The sequence below is a fragment of the Callorhinchus milii genome, unplaced genomic scaffold (assembly GCF_018977255.1).
Source record: "Callorhinchus milii isolate IMCB2004 unplaced genomic scaffold, IMCB_Cmil_1.0 Scaffold9, whole genome shotgun sequence".
Classification (NCBI taxonomy): Eukaryota; Metazoa; Chordata; class Chondrichthyes; order Chimaeriformes; family Callorhinchidae; genus Callorhinchus; species Callorhinchus milii.
The window spans coordinates 4,074,420-4,097,704 of NW_024704750.1; the positions used below are offsets into that span (position 1 = coordinate 4,074,420).

Sequence of the window (23,285 nt, forward strand, 5' to 3'; positions counted from 1 at the left end):
ACCCCTTTGCCGCGGTTTTAACATCCGGGTCGTAGATTGAGCCTCTCTTCACCATGGAAGCGTTTCTGTGTTGAGCGGCGCGCGGGGGGAGAGGGGGCGGGGCCTGTTGGTTTGTTCACGTGATCCGTCTGCATAGTTACGGCCATTTTGATGCGATTTTTTTTTCTCTCTCTCTGACGGGCGGATGCGTTTGTTGCGGTGAAGAGAGGGAGAGAGAGTGTGTGTGTGTGTGTGCGGTGTCGGGAAAGAGACACAAGAAGAAAGTCGGGAAGGTTTCGAGAGAGACGGGAGAGGGATCGGGATCAGGAGGAGGCCATTCCGCCCCGAACCTGTGCTTCAACCCTAATGGTTCGATGAGGTCCCGGTGGACGGGATGAAATCCTGGAGACGGCCGTGTTGTCTCGCGCACCGCCGGCCGCCGCTTCCCGAGGGCTTCCATGGCAGGTTCGGTTGCCAGGTTCGTCCCGCCGGCGTTTAAGCGCCAACAGCTCAGCTGCACCGGCGGTCAGGACCGTGACTCCCGCGGCAACGTGGCTCCTCGGGATACCTTCATGTCAGGAGGGAGCAACGGCAGCCGGTCCCCGGCACCGTCACTGTCGGGCCTCCTGGGCTCCTCCTCCCCGTCGCGGGTGATGGAAGAAGACGCTCTCCTTCGGCAGCTCGGCGCCCAGAGCTCGAGCAGACGCGCCGAGGCGCTCCGGACCCTCCGCAACAACATCCAGCAAAACGCCGGACGGCTGGTCTTCGGCAACAAGAAAGCCCTGTTCTCCACTCTGAGCGAAGTGCTGGTCGATGCGCGAAAAGATGTCAGGATCTCGTGCATTCAACTCGTGTCCGAAATCGTCCAGGGATCCGAATGGGACCTGGACCACTGCCGGGCCGCCGTGCTGCCCAAGCTGATCTGGTGCCTGCGGGATGACAGCCCGACCGTGCGCAAGGAGCTCGTGCAAACTTTACACGTCTATTTGAAGTGCACCAAGATCACCGAGGACGTCCTCTTCGCTTTGATAGAGCACGGGCTCGAAAACTACGATCCCAGCGTGAGGAGAGCAACTGCAGTCATCCTGCCCATCCTGCTCACCAAGGAGTTCAACAGCGAAAGTTTGTTCGCTGTCACCCTTTGCTTGGCCAAAAAACTCAACGGTGGCAACGTGGACGATCCGTTCACAGCATTTGCAACTATGGGACGTATAAAACGCCATGTGGGAGACCAGGAATTCAATTCGTACCTCAAGCGTTTGCCACCCACACTGAGGAGAGATTATAACAAATTAACAGAAATACAATTTGAGCCGCATACTAATTTAAATGGACGGGATGTCCAAGAAATAGAGCCCAGTAGGAACTTGAAGACGAGTTTAAGGTTTCGCCGAGGGTCTGTCGGCAGTGTCCAGGATGTTCCGCTTTGCAGGGAGCTTTCGAAAGACCTTAGTAACTTGGAATTTGGAATAATTCCTCAAGAACTATATGTTAGACTCCTAGACCACGATGATTATAAGACCAGGGCACATGCCGTTGAAGAACTAAAGAATGTCCTCAGTGACCTCAATTTTAATTCTTTATCGTTTCCAGCTATTTTAGGTTTTATTGGCTTTTTATCTAATTTACTTGACGACTCCAATTTTAAAGTTGTACACGGTACTTTGGAAATAATCAACTTACTGGTAGTTAAGCTCAATCATGATGTGGTGAATTATCTCAAGCCCATTACATCCACAACAGTAAAAGTACTAGGTGACAATAAAGCTGTCACTAAACAGGAGTACATGAAAGTTTTTATGGGTTTAATGAAACAGGTTGGTCCTCAAAGAGTACTTGACATGCTGCTTGATAATATAAAGCATAAAAATTCCAGAGTAAGAGAAGAAGTGTTAAACATCGTTATTGCTTCACTTTTGACCATCCGAGTGAAGATTTTGATTTACCTAGCCTTTGTCGCACTGTTGCACCTACATTGACTGACTCCAAGCGAAGGATCCGCCATGCAGCATTAGAGGCTTTTGCTGTGTTGGCTTCATCCATTGGTACCAACCGAACATTTTTGGTTAAAGCAGTGGACGCAGTAGAGATACAGGAAGATGGGGATGGGCTGATGGCTGCAGTGCAAGCTAGATTAGCGAGAAGAACTCTACCAAAGTTGACCTCACAAGGACTTGTGGAATATGCAATACCAATGCCAACTTCTGCTCACGGCAGAGGAGTGCAGATTCCCCTGGGATCAGATACTGAATGGCTGCTGGCAACTGGAAGAACTGGAAGTGCGCACGGTGATCAGGAGACTGACTTTTGGAACTATGGATCACCAAGCCCCATTAGTGATGAATGTATCTCTTCCAGAAGAGTGTTGAGTGCAGGCAGAGGAAAGAACAAATTACCGTGGGAAAATGCAAATTCAGTTACCAGGGGATCTATTCAACAAGCTAGGTTACCTAACACAGCTCCGATAGAACAGGTAAGTCTTGAGTTAGATCTCAGAAATAAAATATATGGGTTTGATATTAACAAAATAATTCCTTACCAAGTTGATTAAGTCAACATAAGAAATTCTCAATTTCATTGCTGCTTCAGCATTTTAAGGCAAATCATCAGGATAGACTGCAGATGCAACCTGGAACCTTCTTGTGCTGTATGGGCTTAGCTAATTACTGGATAAACACACTGGGCTATCAGGCCAACCATTTAAATATCTTTTATATTTAGAAATGTATATTGCAGATGTAGTATACAATATCAGACAAGGAAGATATTGCTGAAAAATCAAGATACATCTGTTAATCAGACTGATTCCAAAATGAGCATATGAACTGCATCCTCAGCGATTTGTGTTGATTTATAATGCTTTGATTCTTGGATGGACTTTTGTTGGATTGTACTTGCTTTCTGTTTTATCAATTTTTTTTGCTTTTATATGGTTAATAGAGGATTGAAACCAGGATGGCAGCTGCAGTTTTTAGTTTGCTCTTTTGTATTGCAATTCACTCTCAACAATAATAACAACAAAACAACAAAATTACATTTGTATAGCGCCTTTCAAGTCGATGATAGTACCTAAAGCTGGATTCTTTATTGATTGCAGACGTAAGGTATCTCATTTGTAACTAGGCAACATTGTAGAAAATTGTTTGCTATTTTTGACAGTGTGTAAAGATTCACATTATTGTTAAGGAAATAGAGTGGGGGAAAGAAAGGCTTATCAAGTGTGATTGAAGTGTTCATGAGATTTTTCAATGTACCTTGGATAATTTGTATTGAGTTGTGTGGGTGAAGGGTGATGGTTGGCAAGCCACTCTCCATTAATTTAATTAAAACCTAGATTTTAAAAATCAGAAGAATTCTCCTGAAACACACGTAGTTGTTATTATGGGAAAGATTTGGCATTACATCAGCAGTAAATTGTAGCTTCTGTCTTGACAGGGAGAAAAGTGCTGGAGAAATTACTGGATCAGTAGTTTTATTGTTTGGTGAAGAACAGATCTCTTGATTTATTGTAAACAAGGCTAAAATGTGAACACAGAAAATCAATGAAATGCTTCAATCAATACATCTTGGTGATAGACAAATATAACCCTAAATGTCTCCAAGCAGAATCTGTAAGACAACAAAGAAAATTGTCTGGAAAGGTCAGACTGAACCCCAGCAGATACATAACTCCTGATAGCAGCGTGGGTGGCTAAGTTACCACTGAAGCTTTTCAATTGGAGTGTGCATTTGATTTATAGTATGGGATGGGTGTCTGCTTTCTTGCTTTGTGCCCGCCTTGTTGATATTCACCAATTGTGGTTCCATTCTGCATAGATTATCCATAATTGGTGACTTCATCCTTTATTAGGAGAATGGAAAAACAAATACTAGACGTAAGGGATTTGAGTTTTCTCTGTTACTTCAGTAACCTTGCAGAATAAATGATCTCATTCATTTTCCATTTTTTATGTCAATCTCTGACATAAAGTGTAGCAATTATCTTAAGTGCAGCAATATTTTATTGCAAGGCTTTGTAGGGTGAAAGGGGAGGAGAAAAAATCTTGCCTAATTACTCTTCTCCACATATCTGTATGTAAAGCTTCTTTCTAGATGATGCACATCTGTACATTTCATTGTTTCTAATAACTGTATATGATTTTGCAATTTGAAGCTGTACAATTGACAGCCAACAGTTTATTTTAATTGTAGAATCTTACATCTTTAATTGTAGAACTTTAAAGTACATTTTTTAATGAAATGAACTTACTGTCTTCATGCACTGTGACTAAATAATTTTAAATCATGCTCAATAAATATAAAACTTAAGAATTATTTCACCACAAAAACTAGAAGATAAACAGTATAGATTTTGTCTGAGCTGAATTAGATGACCTAACTCCCTGTTGAGAATTATAATTGAGCAGTGGCCTTTTGGGTGCTTGTCTGTGGAACTGTGCCCCAGCACCAATCCTTGTCTTCAGCAGGGAAGATTGCAAGAGTGAATTGAGGGGAAAAAATTAACATTGTCATTTCTTTCCCCTTGAAGGTTCAACCTTACAATGATGTGCAACAGACTTCAAAACTAAGAACCATTCAATTGATGCAAGCTGCCGATGATATATTTTTTACCAGAAAGTCCAATGTCCGAAGTGCAAAGCTTAATGAGGGCCTGGATTTCAATCTTGAGAGTAACCTAGATGGTCTGAGAAATTCTGGTAAGTTCTTATTCCAAACTGTCCTAATGTCACTTTAAGTGACACTCTTCCTTTTCTACCTGCATGTTCTATTCACTGAGTGTCTATAAAAGGGAAAGTTGGGATAAACTCTTCCTCTGCTCTGAAGGGATTTCCATTTTTTCTGACTCTTCATGTCCTATGAGCTTTCACTACATAGTCTCTAAACAGATTCAATATCATCTGTATTTATTGTTGATGTGTTTTATTAGAGACCAGAAAACTTCTGGAACAACGACAGAGTATACACAATGAAGTGACTTTCTATTCACAAGTGAAGCCTTCTTTTCTAGAGGTAGAACTAACTGTTGACAGTATTGACTCTTGTTAGACACTCACCTGAAAGGATCAGATTAGATCCTTTGTAGTTTCTAGGTATTCAGAGGATGCACTGATTGTTCTTGAATAATGGCCAAACAAGCCAGAAAGCACCAACAGGGAATCTTGTGTCACCAAAATAAAGGAGATACAGGTTGCAGCTTGGAGCTTACCGTTGAAGATTACCTATCTCCACTTTAGGAACTCCATGAATTGTTTAGAAGATTCATTTTGTACATATTCAGGTTAGTGCTGGGGAAGTGCCCTTTTATATTAGCATCCAGAAACTGTTGAGACTCTTCAGTGAGATGCAGCTAATTTCAGACATCTTGTGATTTTAGGTGGGCAGCGCAACCTATCAACACATTGTTTGCAAACATCTAAAAATAGCAAAATGTTGCATAAATTTGTCTTCCTGGAGGAAAGATCTTTTCACCCTTCCTATTCTCAAGTTTTTTTTACAATACTGGGCAGATAGATGATGTGATGTTATTAGCTTTGTATTGGTATTCAAGATATTGGTTCTTCAGCCTAAGGGGTTTTCACAGTTCTATCTGCCAAGTTGCTGGAAAACGATTGTTGTGTCCTCAGTTAGTTGTCAGTTGATGAAAGCAATGCTTTATGAGTACAAGGTTTAGCGCTTGGACCAATAAATATGGCCTTCAGAAATCCTTCCAAAAGAAATTGCACAGTGACAGTGCCAAGTGAAAAAGTTTTGCATTTGAAAAGTCATATTCCATGAGATTTGAATGATCTTATAACATTCAAAATTTGATGAACCCGATATTAGTTCTTGGTTCTGTTTAGTGCATCTCCGTCAAATTGTTGTTGGAGCATTGGTTATGCTATTGTCATAGGGTGCCTTTGTCAATGAGGGCTTTACAGTTGAATGGAGATGAATACTTGGTTTCTTCATCTTTGTCAAACTTTTGACTAAGAGACATGCTGAAGACTTTTTTGGCTCTCTTCTATACAGGCAAGTACTCATGTGTGAATTTACGTTTCACCATGGATATTGTAAGTTTCAATAGCCATTAGTCTGTGGTTACAAGGCAAATGAATGACATTAGAACAAATAGTTCTGGTGACTAGATACAATTTAATCTATTATTTAAGAGGGCGCTGTATTAATTGATCAATCCTGTAGAAACTATGGGTCTCTAAGGAGGTTGCTCCAAATGAGTCTAATTTGGCTGTGGACTACAATGATCAAATCGATGACCTTTTCCTTCTCTCTATGCTATTTTGCATAATTTAAGAGATGGGCGGACTGTGGACTATATTTGTGTATATAAGCCTCATAACAACAACAACAACAAGATTACATTTCTATAGCGCCTTTCACGTCGGCAAGACGTCCCAAGGCGCTGGATAGAGTACAGTATTTCAGACTTTCAATATTTCAGTATTTCAAATAAAAAAACAACCACAAATTACATTTGTGTAGCGCCTTTCTATCAGGAGGAAGTCCCAAGGTGCTGATATACCTCACACTAGTTTAACAATAGTATTAATGGCTCTGGAGTGGAATTATACTGGATCTATCATTTCTGTAATTTGCTTCAAGTTACCAGACAGGGAAAAATATATCTGTCATTGGCCAGGCAAAATACCACTATGGAACTCACTGTAAAAAAAAAAGTTACTGTAGACCAGCAGTTCTTCTTTAAGTCATTGCCTGGCCAATGAAAGATATCTTTTTCCCGTTGACTTGGACTTTGTTCTTGTAACCAGTTGTTCTATGGCATGAGGAATGTGGGCAGCATCACAGATCAGTGTGATAGGAAACATAGAAAATTGTTTTGCTAAACGTCAGAATTTGGAGCAGAAGTGAGTTTGTTCAATATATTAAACATTTCTTTTACACTCTGTAGGTTTTAACAATTGAAGAGCATATGAAAACGAATCAGTGTAAATCTTTCTGGTTTGACTTTGTTTAAGATTGTTGAATCAGTTTTTCACGCAACCAACATTTGCTGTACCCTGAGTGTGTTGTTTTGTGTTCTATCTTTCAACAGATTAAAAAGTGGTAAAATGGATTAAGGAAGAAGGGAAGGTTACTGAGAAATATTGTGAACAATTGAATAAATTCTAAAAGTATTCTTCTTTTGAGTTTGTTTTGTGGAATGAAAGCAGTAAATTAAAAGGCAGCAGGAAAATCCGAAATAATTGCTATGGGAACAGCTTGTTTGACAAAGGAACCTGTGATTATTGCCCAGGAAACTTTTTTTTAACCGTTGGTCCATCTATAAAGTATGGATCAATTAAATTGAATTTTAAATCTGAGTTCAAATTAATACAACTGTTTTTTTATTGTGATGAAAAATGAACTACATATTGTATTTTATTGCATTGAAGTTTGTAACAATGTATTTGAAGGATTTTATTTTCATGTTAAACTTTTAGCAAATTAAATGTTTTGGATGCTTTTTTGAAGAAAAAGGAAAATATTTAAAAGGTATAAGGGAGATGGATTTTCGTTCTTCGAATTTCCTCAGGTTGATTTGGGGTGATTGTCTGTTTATTTTCTGTAATTATACATGAAGCATCACGGCATTGCTCCACATGTCTGAAATGTGAAATGTTAAACTTCAATGAAATCTACAAGTGGTTCTAAAACTATTTACATGTGAAAAACTTATTTTCTTCTGCGAGGGTACACTTGTGCACTTGACATTTGTTACTTAACTATGATCATGGTGATCGAGGTTACTAATTGTACACGGAATGAATGTTCTGGGCAAGACCAGACTTGATTTAGCTGCATTTCAAGTGATTTATTGTTCTACATGTGGATTTAACTATGTGATTTGTTCACTTTACAAAAGGATTTAATCCTGTGATTACATAGATAATGTATTGAGCATTATTAAGATGGCCTTCAGATATTTCTGTAGTAAAACATTTGAAATGTTTTGTTCAACTCTACTCTGATGGTCTTGACCATGGGATGTTGCATAATACTTACTGAGTGGCGTTTGAAGGAACTTCATTAGTTCATAAAATACTAACTTTTTTGAAAACTAGCGAGTTTGGAATACTTGCTTACCTGCTGAATGCCTCAACTATGATTCCACAGTTAAAGGGTAAAAACAAAGGATAAATGGATCAGTAGTATTACCCAGAAATAACTTTTTTTTAAAACTTTATACCAGGTTTTGGAGAATCTCCTCAGTCTCGTCCTTCAGGCAAGAGGGGACTTTTAGGTTACTCCAGAATGTTACACACACAAAGCACCAGTGTGGACTCTGATCTGCAGTATTTTGGAATTGGAAACCATTTGCCACAAGACAAAGGTACCATTTATTTACGTAACTGCTAACCTGCGTTACACCACATTAAGTACATAATATCTGAATGTTGTAGGAAATGAGTAATCAGACTTCATGAGTCACAGTAACCAACCATTATTGCCTTGGAGCTTGCTCCAGAGAATGGAGCTGCATATAACATGATGATTTTCCTTTTTCAAGTTCCCATTTCTTTTTTGCTAGCTGGAGGAATTATTCTAACATGCAGCAAGGAATAGTGGTGTCACACAATTAAATGCCCAGATTTCAGAAATCCAAATTATTTTTTTTTGACCGATAATGGCAACATTAGAAGATGTACTTTTTTTTACCCCTTTTTACATCAGAACATGTACACTCATTTTGATTGCTATCTACATAAAAGATCAAATGTGAACTTGAACTACTATATTAAGCAATTTACGCAACTGGCAATTTTATTTTCTTGTAACAAGGAAGTGCAGTAAGCTATTTAAACGCGACAGAAATGTATAATTCTGCTTCAATTCTGCTTGTGGTGCCTCCCTCACTCGAGCAATAAACTGATGTTCTTCGATGTTTCTTTCATATACAGTAGACATTTCTTCTGATTTACATCTGATAATAGTGTTTTAAAATAAATGCTTTTTTTTAAACATTATAGGTTAATTCTTTCCAATAACATGACTCACAATATCTGTAAAACTACAACTGTTGAACGTACATCATAATTTCAGAGATCCAATGGTGCCCAAGGACCTCACTATTTCCCATATTTTCCATTATTCTCAGCTAACACCAGCCCAGTACACACCTCTATAACTGGAGGAGTCTTAAAGAAAATTCATGAACCTAGCTTTCATGAGCTGAATCTTACCTTTTCTAATTCCTGGCCAAACAAACAATTTGAAGGGCTTCATAAACCTAGCCCTCAGAGGAAATTGATCAATCATTTGTCTGAGGAATTGCCTATTTTAGGTGAGTGAGCTGAGTTCATTTCAAATGCAATTGTGAATGTTAATTACTTGTATAGTTTGTTAATGGTTTATTCATTTTTTTTCCATTTTGATGAGTGCAAGCATTCAATCCCAGAAACATTTTGGAAACGATTGATAATAAAAAAAAGTAAAAGTGAAATATTCATGTGGCTATTCTGATGTACAACTCTCCTATACATCCCTGAAGGAGGCTCAATATGATACAAACTTGTGTTAAGTAAACAGTCATAAACCATTGTTAATGAAAATCGCAGTCCTCCTATCACAATCACTTAGCGAGTAAGGAGATTTTCATCAACCTTGGTGTTGACAGATGATGTTGTGGAGTAGGCATCAGAGGTAAGCCTGATCCTGTACTTGTTGAACATTCCAGTTGCGTGGGTTATTGAGTAGCAAGAACTGTGGCTGATTTTTTTTCTGTGGAGTGTGCATGGTGGGGGTTAGATTTTTACTAAAAATCTGAATTGTTAGTCTTTTTATTGCCTCCTCTGTTGAGATCAAATGAAGGAACTTCTTATTTTGGAAGGTTTCCATTCCTCAGTTTGTCTGCCTTTAGCACTTTGGGAACCATGAAATAACGTTTCTATTTTTGTATTGCCTTGATTTTAGAAATATCCAAATAAAACTGAAATTCCATTCACCTTTAGTTAAGTATATAATCAACCGTGCATGTTATTTACGTATACTTAAAAGGACTATGTTTACACAGGGGACAGTTTGCAAGAGACTCGTTCTCCCATCCCTCTCAAACCCACATTGGTAAAATCGATGTCCTCTCGAAGAGGCCTCATCCCTACGAAACCTGTACCTCCCATTCCCAGAGGCACAAGTCCAATGGTTGAAGCAGAAATAGCTATATTTGGTAACAGGAAGGGAACGAGCAAACCAGATTCAGAGCAGATTTGGGAGGAAGATGGGGGAAAGAAGATAGATGATAATCTCAAATTAGACCTTTCTTCCTTGGACTACAAAGAGGACGAAGCAGATCATGAAGAGGTGAGTGTGTATATTTTCACACTGTTTGTTCAGTTACTTTGTAAACATAAAATGCGTGTGGAAGCAAATAGTTATATTGGACTGATTAATTTTCTGCTGAAATTTGCAGTGCCTCCAAGCTGTTGATGAAACTGGTAAATTCTTTGTTACTTAAACCATTATTCATGCTTAGCTATTTGTTGCAGATGATGATTTCGCTGAAGTCTTTGCGAAATAGTGCTGCAAAGAAGAGAGCTAAATTGAGCAGCAGCACATCTGATATCGAAAGCCCAGACTCTGACCTTAAACTTGAGCTGGGCGTGGATTCCACCTCGCGCACTTCATCGCCTTACACAAGCACTTACACCGAGAGTGGCGTTTACAGTCAGGAGTCACTGACTTCTCCTTTCCCTTGTGACAAAAAGATAACGTGAGTGTTAAAATACTAAGATTGCCAATTTATTGTACCTCGGTTAACCAATGAGGTGGACGATAGATGTGGGATATAAAGCAATGGCAGTGTATAATTAGACATTTATTGGTTCCTTCATGGGTAAGCAATTGCTAGAGCTACTAATTCATGGTTACTAGAGATTGACTTAGACCAAGAATTACCATTAATCCAAAAGCATCTCTGCACCACCGAACACACTCTTGATTTATTAGTTTTCCTGAAAGTCAACATAACATTTTCTGGCAAGTCTACTTTGAAATCAGTGGTAATTGCACTGCCCCTCAGAGCAAGTATGGTTTAGCACTGGATTTTTTTTTATATATGATTTACTGATGGTTAATTAAAGTATTCAGCCAAGACGTGTTTACCCATGAACTGGATTTGTACTTGGAATATATCTTTGTGTGTATGGCGTATAATAAGTATTTGCATTGTTTTGAACCTGACACATGTCCAAATAACACATCGATTCTTTTATTATTCTATCAATAGGTCTGATAGTTCTTCTCGATTAGGATCCAAACAGCGTCTTGGGGGAGTGCCGTCAGGAAAAGCCAGGCTACCAGCTTCAGTGGAAAACAGCTCGGTCTCAGGTACAAATTTTCTTTTTTTATTTGCTTGTTAAATAGGCGAGTGAAACAGGTTATGCAACTCGAGTTTACAGATTTACAGTATCACTGCACCGCTGGGTACTCAGTGCAGCAAGCTCACTTGCTTAAATCTTATGGTTGGCTGACTTGTGGGAAAATAACATGTGTTCATTTCCATAAATCTTCTCTTTCAAAACTGCTTTATGGCTTCTCTGCATGTGTATAAAATATCCTCTGCTTTTAATACAAGTCCGAGAAGAAGCATTCCACTGAAACCTGCTACTTCTAGCAGCACTGTGGTGTCTCATCCTGCCATAGAGTGCTAGATCCTTTGTGTTTCTTTTTCCATAGTTCTCCATATGGTAAGTTATTGATGTGGGCTATGAGTAAAAGGGGGTGGCAGAAGCCAGGCACTTCCTTCCAGCAGAGAGCAGAAGGTGTAGGCTGCTGTGCCACAAGATGCCAAGAGATTAGTTCATGTAGCGTTGACAGAAGATTAGAACAAGGTCTCAAGGTCATGGGATAGTGCATGCAGTTGTGGGAGTGTTTTTTTTTTAAAAAAGCGAGTAAATAGCTTAATAAAAACATACTTGCGTTAATAGTTCATATTTTCTTTAAACAGGAGTAACGTTGCGTGACAAAGCAACTTCGGATGTAAGCATTATTGGCCAGCGCATGAGCTATAGGAATGGAATACTAGATTCTGAAGAAGATAAGCGGATTGAAGTATCTTCTTTAGGTTCTAAATTTCATTCCAAAGAACAGCAAAAAACTCTAACAAGCAATAAAGCTGTGAGAGGTTAGTACAGTTTCTACAGCAAGATAGTTCTCTTATGTCTCCAGACCTGTATCATCTCATCTGCATTATTAATAAGGATAATTAAATATTATCTTGTTTCATGTTGTCAGCTATATATGGAACAAGTTACCTTTACTTTGTTTAAGGGCTCATTAAATGGGTTTTTGACAATGAATTAAACTCTTTATACATGATTATGAAAATAAAAAAGTGGACTCCTTTGTTCCACTGGGATGAACTCGGCTGAATTTGCAATATTAAATTGAGTATAGAACATGTACGTTTCAATGTGTAAATAACTATTCGTCAGCTTATTTCATGATAAAACATTATTCTTCAATATTTCAAATTCCAAACTCCATATCAAATTAATATTGTGAATTCATTAAAGATGTTTTGAATTCTACAAGGTTATCTTTTGATTGGAATTTGCACAATGAGGGCCTATCTCGTAGTAGTCTGCATTTTCTTTTTCTCTACAATACATTCAGACACCTTTGGGACAATTTGTTCTTGAGTAAATTACTTTTGTGTATCTAGAGAAGACATAATGTACATTTGGATTGTAAAATTGTCTTCAACTTATTTGATAATGCACATCAGGTTTGTTCCGAATATTATTTGGCTTCATGAATAACAATTTAAGCAAGAATCCAAATCTTGTGTCTGTATAATATATAAAATGTATGAAAAAAATTGATAGACGTTGTGCTTTGTTGGATTTATTGGCAGAGGATATCTTGAATTAATTAATAATGCAACAGCTTCAGATTACATTTGTGATACATAATATTACCAGTACAACGTGAACCTTTTTTTTGGTAATTGGCACTTGGAAAATTGCTTTTAGAGGGTCAATATTCAGAGCAAATTAATGTGGGTTTGACACCTCACTTAGAGTACCAAAAAGTGTTGGATTTGATTGCAGATTTGAACAAATTCGATGCATTTTTCTACTGGATGATGGAAATAGTCTTTGTAGTATGGGCCAGTATTCTTCAGATTGTGATTAGCAAAGAAAACCTTCTTCCTGATGCTTTTAATGCCTCCTATGCCTCTGTGGCCCAATTTTTAGGTAATTTAGGTAATTAACTTGATCTGTTGCTTCTCTTTAAAGAAATATTTTTCTGAGTAAAATAGGGAGGGATTTTATGTTTGGTGTTTAAGAAATATTGCAGTTTAATTGTGAAACTAGTATTTAAACAAGTTGATATCTTTATTAGGACTGACTGGGTCTACCATCAGTATGCAGCAAATGAACAGCCATGACGTTACTTCAGGATCAGAAGACTCTGTTGTTATTGTAGGAAAAGGTAGGTTTATTGAGCAGCTTTTCTCTTTTAACCCCACAGCCTTTTGTTTTCTATAGAATAAACCAAGGAGAATCCTAAACCTTTACAGACATTAGCTTTTCTACATTCTGTCAACAACAACAACTTGCATTTATATAGCACCTTTCATGCTGGGTAACATCCCACAGTGCTTGACAGTGGTGGAGTCTGACGCCGAGCTTAGGAGGAGAGGGAGGTGGGAGGTGACCGTAAGCATGATCCAATATTTTGATTTGAGACATCCTCCTGATGTGAAAGGCTCTATATGAATGTAAATTGCAGAGATGGTGACATTCTGTGAAAATTCTTTCTCAACTCATTCTTTTCTAATACATTTTTGAGTTGGGTTCTCGAGTTCAAACAAGTTTCAAATGCTGAAGTAAATGTCAGTTATCTTCTTACCAATTAATTTTATATTTTGCAAGGAGTCTTTGGAAGCGCCCTGATGGCTCCATTAACTTGCAGTCAAGCCACGATCTCCGCTCTTGATAATGAAGATGATATCTCTAGCCCAAGGCACAAGATTGAGCCTCCTTCAGGAATCTATGGGAGAGGTGTACATCAGAATAGCCACACGAGCATTGTCACTAGCGAGAGTGAGAGAGAGGTAACTGTTACAATAAATTTGATAGCTCCAGTGTGATGATCAGAAAGTATAACCAGAATAGTGTGAAATAGTAAATCAAAAGTCTTCATAGTGTGAAATAGTAAATCAAGTTTGGTCATGCATAGCGGTATCCTAGGTTTAAATAGTAATTTTGTAAAATCATTTTGCCATGAAAGAATGTATACAATAAGGTCTTAAACCTGGCATTTATTGAATGGATTTGTTGCTTTAATTGTGACTTCTAGTTTCTCTGGTGTTGACTTAGCAGTAGCTTTTTAATCTGGCCCTCATCTTCACTGAATTTGGATAATGGTAACTCCAGATTGTGATCAGAAACTATACCCAATCTTAACTGCAGTTAGAAGTGCCTTATGTAACTATTAATGGTTAAACCAAATAATAATAATTATTGCAATAGATATAATGCCTTGTCACATTTAAGCATCAAAATTTCTTAACACAATGGGTTACTTTGAAGAATAGTGATTTAATAGAGGCAAATTCAACTCGACTGCAAGAGCAACACCCTATAAACATCAGTTTTGTTTTTCATTATTATAAAATGCACAATGACTTGCATGACAACAGAATTATTACATTTGTGAATGAAAATTGGATAAGCAGTCAACATATCAGGTAGTTATGACGCACTTACCATGAGTCACTTGTTTGATTCATTACAGTTCTAAAGTTTCTTTTGAGAGGGGGAAATGGAATGTGCTGTTTTAAAACAATTAAGAATTGCTGATCGACCGTGAGTGGTGTGTGTAGTGGTAATCTATCTGTTATTGGATTACAAGCCATTGTATCCATTGAAGTGGCATATTATTGTGCTTTGCAAAAGATCTGCATGTCAAAATCCGCTCGGGATAAGACGAAGCAAAGGAAACGTGAAGGAAATGAACATCCAGCTGAGCAGGGAGATCAAGAATATAAAGATCATGAAAACAGAGAAGAGCATTTACGCCTAAAGAATATGGAACCAAATAAAATGGGAACTGAAAGTAAGCTCAATTAGTTTTGTGAATTTAATAACGACCGCTTTAGTTGCTTGTTCTTTTGTGATTTTCGTCGCTTGAACTGTATAATTAAATCAGTTTATTCCTTTACGATTTCAGCACATGCTCAATAATACCAAATGTCTAACATTATTATCTTCAAAATAAGAGAAGGAAAAGAAAAAAATGCATGAGATTACTTATTAAATCAGCACAGGTAGTGGAACAAGAAACTTGTAAGGATTTCAAAGTGGAACTTACAGTCTTGTCTAAAATGATTTGTGATTATTATGGCCAAATGTATCTTTCACCTTTTTTATGGTGATGTTGGACCCTCTGATTACATGATAGGACAACAACAGGAGTCTAGTTATTTGGGTCTTTGCAGTATGACCACAATTGATCTTGTTGTTGACTTCTGATTGGAATAATGATTGACATTTTTTAGAACTATTTCCACATTGTTAGTAAACATACCCACAGTTTTATTGCATGTATTTAATAATTACTGGTAAACTTGTTCCTGATGCATAGAGTGGTCTTTTCTTGTTCCATGCTTTTGTCTTTGATCTAGGCCTGAGTATCAGTGGTGATGTTCTTCTGAAAAATGACTATTCACCTGGAGAAACCAGCCATCTCAGTCCAACACACCTCAAACGAACGAGTAGTATAAGAAAGAATCGGACACCCAACTCTCCAAATTCTGGTAAGGATCAGTTCTTAATGGAACGGAAAGGAAAGTACCATTTGATGGAAAGCAAAACCTCCAGCCAAATGCATTTTGCAGAAATAATATTGTGCTTCTGGGCAGAGGAATAAGTATTCTTTTTTTGCTCCCACAGGAGAGAACTCACCACTCTCTAGAGTAACAATGCGCAAAGATCAAATGCCTTCCATCGCACATAGCCCAGATGTTGTAGATCCTGATGAGTTGAGGCCTTTCTCCAAACCAGAAGTTGCACTTTCTGAAGCTCTTAAACAGTTGGCTGACGACGATTGGTAAGTGTTTTTTAATGTGCATATTATATTATATATATATATAAATATTGCATTGTATATTGTTGCTATGTGACCTATGCAAGATATGTCAATTTGTTAAGGAGCAAAAAGCAGCTGAATAAATAAATGAATGTGTGCTCCAACAGTGTTTGCTCCAATAGGGGAACTGTGATATTGTTCATTTTATGATATTAATTTGGGGTGTTTTTTCTTGTAATATAAATAATACTCCTTGCACTTGATATAGTGTCCTATGTTGAACTAAAGTACATTAAATTATATCATGGAGTCCAGCATTACGGATGATAGTTTTCTGGTATTATTATGTTTAACTCCATATATTACCATGGCTTCTGGTATGTTTTTGCAGGGAGAAGAAAATCGAAGGCCTAAATTGTTTTCGAAGTCTTTGCACTTACCATCCAGATGCGATAATCGCAAGACTGCATGAGACTGTCTTTGCTGCTGTTCAAGAGGTTGTTTTAAGATTTTATACAATTCTATTCCATCACTTTCGATGTTGTAAAAATATTAAACACATTTAGGCAGATGCAGTAAAATGATGCCTTATTTTTTCCACGTGTTGTGTTTTGAGAATGAACGATGCTCTAATAGCTACTGTATATATTGTATCATCATAGGTGAAAAATCTACGCTCTGGTGTTTCAAGAGTTGCAATACTCGGTGTAGCAGACATGTTTACAACCTTGAAAAAGAATATGGATCAAGAGTTGGATAATACTGTTAGAACCCTCTTGCACAAAGCTGGTGAATCTAGTATCTTCATACGAGAGGATGTGGATAAAGCACTAAATGCAATGATTGTCAATGTTACCCCAGCCCGAGCACTTTCATCTTTAATTAGTGGTGGATTGAAGTAAATATAACTTTCCTATTTTCCTGTATACTGGATAGTTAACAATGTTACAAAAGCAGCCACGTTGAAACATTCTATAATTTTCTTTTTAAAAAAATACCTTGGTGTCCAGTTCTTTTAGCATTTTCTTTTTTCTGTTCACTGTGACCTTGTGAGTTTTGAGTTTTAAAACTATTTTTTGATGGGAAATCACACCAGTTACTGCTGTGACTGACTGGGAATATTTTAGATTGTGTAAGGGTTCCTATGTGTGTAGACCACTTGCGTAGAACAATAATAGATTGAATGGAGAGCTGAGAAATGGGCGTGTTGATAGCCGCTTGTTCAAAAATTGAAGATGACCTTGTCTGGTCATGTGGTACTATTTATTTTAAAACAAATCTTTAAAGGCAGGTATTCCAGTTGGGTAACTTACCTGAGAATTAATTTAGATTGCTACACCAATTCATCTTTCTCTTTTAACGCATCTAACCATATTTTCACTGCTTTTATGCAGCCACCTTAATCCAGTGGTTAGAAAATGTGCAGCATTGCATCTTTCGAATTTATTGGAGAGAATGGAACCGAGTCGACTCTTACCTGGTATTAAAGATGTCACCGATCGAATTATACCTGCAGTGGCAAAGTTTGTACAGGATGTGTCCCCAGAAACTAGGCAAGTAGTTGTCTTCAAAACAACCCACATTTATATGTCTTGTGCTACAAACCAAAGAATCTAGTGTTGCTCAAGATACCTTTCCAACATCAGTGGAAAAAGGTAGACGGGTTGTATTCCTCAGAGCAGAGGAGGTTAAGGGGGATTTGATTGAAGTATTTAAAATAATGAAAGGAATTGACAAGTTAGATTGTGGACAACTTTTTCCTGTTAGAAGGATCCATTGCAAAAACAACAACAAATTGCATTTATGGAGCACCTTTCATGTTGGGAGGACGTCAAGGGGTCATAACTTTAAAATCAAACCGTTAGAACTGAAGCCAGGAAGCATTTCTTCACATAGAAGGTTGTGAAGATGTAGAATGCTCTGTCCTAGAAAGTGTAGAGGTGAAATGAATAGGGATGTTTGAAAGAGGGAGCGACCGATACATGGGTAGTAAAAGCGTTAAGGGTCCAGGCATTGGGATTAAAAGCTTTTTCCGGGATCTAATACACAGGTGGAACAGACTGAATGGGCTGAATAGCCTTCTCTTGTTCCTGGTTTCCTATATTCCTATGATTGCAGTATACTCCTGAATATTTGGATGTGATTGAGTAATTTCCATATTACAGATATTATGGACGTAAGATGCTGTTTCTTATGATGTCATCCCACCACGACTTCGACAAAGTCCTTGAAAAACACTTGACGCCTAAGGATTTACCTTGCATTCGAGATACTGTTAGTAATCTACAGCAAAAGGTATATGCGAGTCATAATTCTAGATTTCCAGTACTCAAGCTTGTTTATATTGATGTTAAAAATCTTTTAATCTCTTTAATCGAATCAAAAATCTTTTAATCGAATTCAAGATCCTCATCCTCACCTACAAGGCCATTCACGGCCTCGCTCCCTCCTACCTCTGTGACCTACTATCCCCCTACTTACCTGCCTGTACCCTCCGTTCCTCTGCCTCCGGTCTGCTCCACATCCCCCGCCCCAACCGCCCTACCATGGGTGGCCGGGTCTTCAGCCTCTCAGCCCCGAGGCTCTGGAGCTCTATCCCCCAGTGCCTTCGCCGCCTCCTCCCTTTCCTCCTTCAAGGCCGGTCTCAAGACCTTTCTCTTTGACCGTGCCTTCAGCTCCCCTCTCGGCTCTCTACCCCCTCCTTGCTCCCTCCCCTCACGCTGCTCGGGTCCTGACCCAACTGTCCAGCGCCTTGGGACGTCCTCCCGACGTGAAAGGCGCTCTATAAATTAAATCTTGTTGTTGTAATCTCATGAAAGCAATGAAATTACCATTACCGTTGATGTTTCAATCAATACAGTTGTGTTGTGTCTCTTTGTAAGGGCCTTGGAGAAATGCCTTTGGACACCCCTTCAGCGAAGGGCCGGCGTTCTCATCCTAGTAGTGGAGGGAGCTTTCGAGCTTCCGCTAGCTCGAGGGAAGTACATAGTTTGACAGGAAGGTATGATCATTATCCACAGTTTATCTCTGAAACAAGAATATCACGATGTATTGGCTGAATTTGCACGTTTCATATTCATTTGGTGTGGTTATGATCTGAACATAACAAGGATTGAACACGTAAACAGAATCTATAACCAACAGTGCTTGATGTTCAGGGGAATGATACTACACCTGATGATCTTAAAATGTTAATCAATTGTTTACTATGTTCCATTCAAGAGCCACTGTTCATCAATAATTCTTCCATTTAATATTGTTTCAACATCGTTGAAACATCTCAATGTGTTTCACAGAGTTTTACTATAGTGTGTATTGACTGTGTTTTTGTATTTGTCTGCAGACAAGACTGCCACAAGAAAATTAAATGAACCCTTAAAAAAAATTAAATATGTAAATGTACAAACAAATATAACCCTGTCAAACAGAAATGTTAAAAAGGTTAAAAACATTTTTTCAGTATATTTCTGACGTTTGTAGTCATTTTAGTGTTTCATGTTACCAGTATCGTGACATTGTAATTTATAATAGGGATACAGCAGAAGGAGTAATCAATTTACGAGACTATACATGGAAACCAACACAACGGAACTTGATAGAAAATGCAGAATATATCAAGGACATTACAAACTTGCTGGGTGCAAAGGATTTTCGTGATCGTAGCCGAGGGATTGAGCAACTCGTAACAAATTGTCAAAACAATCAGGACCTTGTTATAACAAATATTGTTAAGGTAATTCAGAAATGTCCATTTAAACGCTTAATGGAATCTTAAAATGTGCAATTGTTCACGAATTATAGAACTCTGCAGATGGTTTCTTAAACATTAGGCAAAACCTTTAAAAGTGATTATAGTAGGAGAAGAGGAAATCTTGTTCACAATAGTTGGTTTCTTTGAGGTTTTTAACTTCATTTCACTACATTTTAATTGATAGTTTTAAAAACCAAAGGGGTTGTTTCATTTTCAAAGTACCTTTTTGTTGATTTTTGTCCCATTTTTCGATCCTAATTCCATAATCATTCAGCAAAGTTGATCTGCAAATTAAGATCTGAAGTATTTCAATCTATTTTTCTGATTTGAAACATGCCTTGGCCAAACTCACAGTGGACCTCACGTATAAGGGCAAAATAGTCCATTCTATCAAATGTACTTAGTAATCCTTTCATTTGATACAGCATTTTATCTCATTATTAGAACTTCTCAAAGTGCTTCATAAAATTTATTGTGAAATGTAGTGACTGTTTCGGCACGCAAGTGCATCAACCAATCTACGCATAGCAGTGTCCAGCACACAGCCTTCAATAACTCATTCTATTTTGGGGATTAATACAGGATAACAAGCAGAAAACTTCCATTCCCCCACTACTGCCAAAATATAGTCATTTAAAATGCTGCATTATGTTCTGTTATTTCAAGTGACGTTTTAATTATCCCCCTCTCCCCACCAGATTTTTGATGCTTTCAGACCTCGATTACATGACTTCAACAGCAAAGTGAATCAAATGGCATTAGAAGCAATGCGGAAGATAATTCCACTGTTGAAAGAAAATCTAGGTCAAGTTTTGAATATAGTTGTGCCTGCCATTGTAGACAACAATCTAAATTCCAAGAATCCCGGGATATATAATGCTGCCATTAGTGTTGTTCAGACCCTCATTCATCATATAGGTAAGTAGAGGTGAACTGAAATAGTAATTAGGTCACCAATCTAAAAATTGATGTAGTTGCTAAAAATCGATTGAATTGCTTTGTAGTATTTACAACAAACTTGCAGATCTAGAAGTAGAGGGGCTATTTTCAAAGCTCATGGCATTTTTCTTAATCTGTTCAAAAAAAATCTTCAAAATGCTGAAACATGCAAAGCAAAATGTACAATATTGTCATTTTCTAAGTAAACTTGGTGTTTATTTTGTAAATGTATCTTAATAGGCTATTTTGTTTTACAGATAATTCATTACTACTACAGCTTTTCTGCAACAAGGCACTGTTCCTGAATGGAAAAGCAAAGCAGGATATGACCGAGAAATTGGCAGGTCAGGCAAATTTGTTACCTTTGATATTTTAACAATAAACATTACTTTGAAGTAATACTCAGATGGTGATTAAATCTGATGTCCGATTAGATTGATAATCTTGTATTTTGTTTGCCCACCTTTGGAGATCAAATAAATATTTTGCAGCAATTTCCTCGAGGTTAAAATCCATGTGAGGTAGATGATACAGAGTCTCTAAAGTAACTGCTTGTTTGGTCTAATGGTCATTTTTCATGTCGTGCTTTCTTGTATTTTCATGGTCTTGATGTCAGCCATACTTCTAAGGATTCTACATTCTGGTGGAGGTTTGCTTTGTACGCATTCTAGTGGCTGGTTTCAGAGCATCAATAGTGGAGACTTGGGAAGCTGTTAATTTTTCACTGAAGGCAATAAGTTAACTTGCAAATTGCTTATCTGAATTAAAGAAATTATATTGAGTAGTTTATAGCTTTAGGAAATCAATAAGCACTAAGACAAAAGCTTTCTGTATTTCAGATATTGTACCTGAGCTGTACACACGGAAGCCTCAGGTTGTTGAGCAAAAGGTATTGCCCGTTTTGTGGCATCTTCTGGGGAACATGACGAACAGCGGCTCAATTCCTGGAAGCGGAGGAAACATCCGCGTGGCTGCAGTTAAATTGGCAAACGTTCTCTTTGCAGCAATGGGTCAAAACTTAATCGATCAAGCCTCAAATCAACAACAAAACATCGGAAAGACTTTACAAGATCTGCTAGACTACAATCCCTAAACCGAGAAAGCGCATCTTTCAGTGTTAACTTGTTGAAAATGAGCGGAGGGGGGAAACCAGTGTGATTTCATAGTGCCTGCATTTTTTTGTACGTCAGATTGAAGATCAGGACAAATCAGTGCTGTTTGCATACCACATATGCTCCATGCCACAATCAGATTTTAATTGCTATAGACATCCTGGTTTATCAGCAACATTTACACAAAAATCACTCAGCTATTTTGCACTCTTGTACAATAGAATCTATCGTACACAATCGGGTGTATCAATGTATGGAAAATTGTCTTTGTAAAATGTGTGGTGCATATCAAATATATATCTATTTTGTTTGCAATCAAGTGTATAGTGTTTCCTAATATACCCACCTGTCTTATTTGATGCTGAATCTCCATATGATGGTGGGGAAATGGTGGATTATCTTCGTAGCCGGAATCAATGTTGAATATTAGTCCCCAGTGGTTGAGAATAAAAAGTGTTTTATCGCTCTGATTGTGTGTTGTACAGTATTACCGTTGCTCCTGCTGCTGATTGTAAATTATTATTGGTTTGACTGCAGAGTATAAAGTCCTACTCCTTGTAATGCATCTAGAAATGGCTAGTATATAACACGGCATGACCAAAATCCTGACATAAAAATATTTTTGTTACAGATTCTAATGTATAGAGTTGCATAAGACATTCTTGATATAACAGAACACATATATTCCATATTTTTGTGTGAACACTAAAATAATCTTGCTTTTAAACTACATTTTATGGAACTAATTACACTACAATACATTTGTGTAATTTCAATTGTTGACCATAGTGCCAGCTGCACTTTAGCATTTCATATAACTTCACAAGTAAAAGTAAATTTTAGACAAAATGTGGAATGTTTAAAAGAAGTAAATAAATGATTTTATTTCTTTAAATGTTTTCTGTGTCTCATTCTTCCAAGGAACATAATAGTCTGGTTATTTAGTGGAGTATTGCAGTTTAAAAAATTTAAATAATATGCCAAAGTATGCCTAACTTTGACACTATTTCCTAATAATTTTCTACAGTTACTAATAAAGGAGCATTAAATTAATACTTCTTTTACACTGTTAATTATGTTTGTCAATTGTGAATTAATGCTAAATTAGGGAAGAGATAATAATCCGTGCATTTGGTATAGTGCCTTATCAGGTCATTGAGTTATCTCCGAAGTGCTTCACGGAATATACAGTGAACTGACTGTATATTTTGTGGGATCGAAGTGACTTCTACATTATATCAGTTCAACAACAACAAGATTACGTTTGTATAGCGCCTTTCACCTCGGAAGGACGTCCCAAGGCGTTGGACAGTGTACAGCATTTCAGACCCGAGCTGGGGTTGGGGAAGGGGGTTGGGCGATGAGGAAGGGTCTTGAAGCGGGACTTGGAGGCTAAGGAGGGGGAGAGGCAGAGTGACTGGGGGATGGTATTCCAGAGGTTGGGGGCAGAGTGGCTGAAGGCTCTCCCGCCA

The 23,285-nt window shown here is 37.9% G+C and overlaps 1 protein-coding gene across 1 annotated transcript; it reads left to right on the forward strand.

Moving 5' to 3' along the window:
• The first annotated feature begins 1,110 nt into the window (after window positions 1–1,110).
• Window positions 1,111–22,278, forward strand: togaram1 (TOG array regulator of axonemal microtubules 1). The gene is given in 22 exon segments (XM_042338193.1): window positions 1,111–1,896; window positions 1,899–2,452; window positions 4,508–4,676; window positions 8,168–8,308; window positions 9,989–10,275; window positions 10,461–10,684; window positions 11,201–11,301; window positions 11,921–12,097; window positions 13,321–13,410; window positions 13,854–14,035; window positions 14,880–15,039; window positions 15,608–15,739; window positions 15,876–16,032; window positions 16,403–16,508; window positions 16,674–16,909; window positions 17,406–17,564; window positions 18,177–18,306; window positions 18,894–19,012; window positions 19,543–19,744; window positions 20,461–20,680; window positions 20,959–21,045; window positions 21,541–22,278. Coding segments are annotated over 22 exon segments (4,602 nt in total). The 5' UTR covers window positions 1,111–1,181; the 3' UTR covers window positions 21,795–22,278.
• Window positions 22,279–23,285: the final 1,007 nt, after the last annotated feature.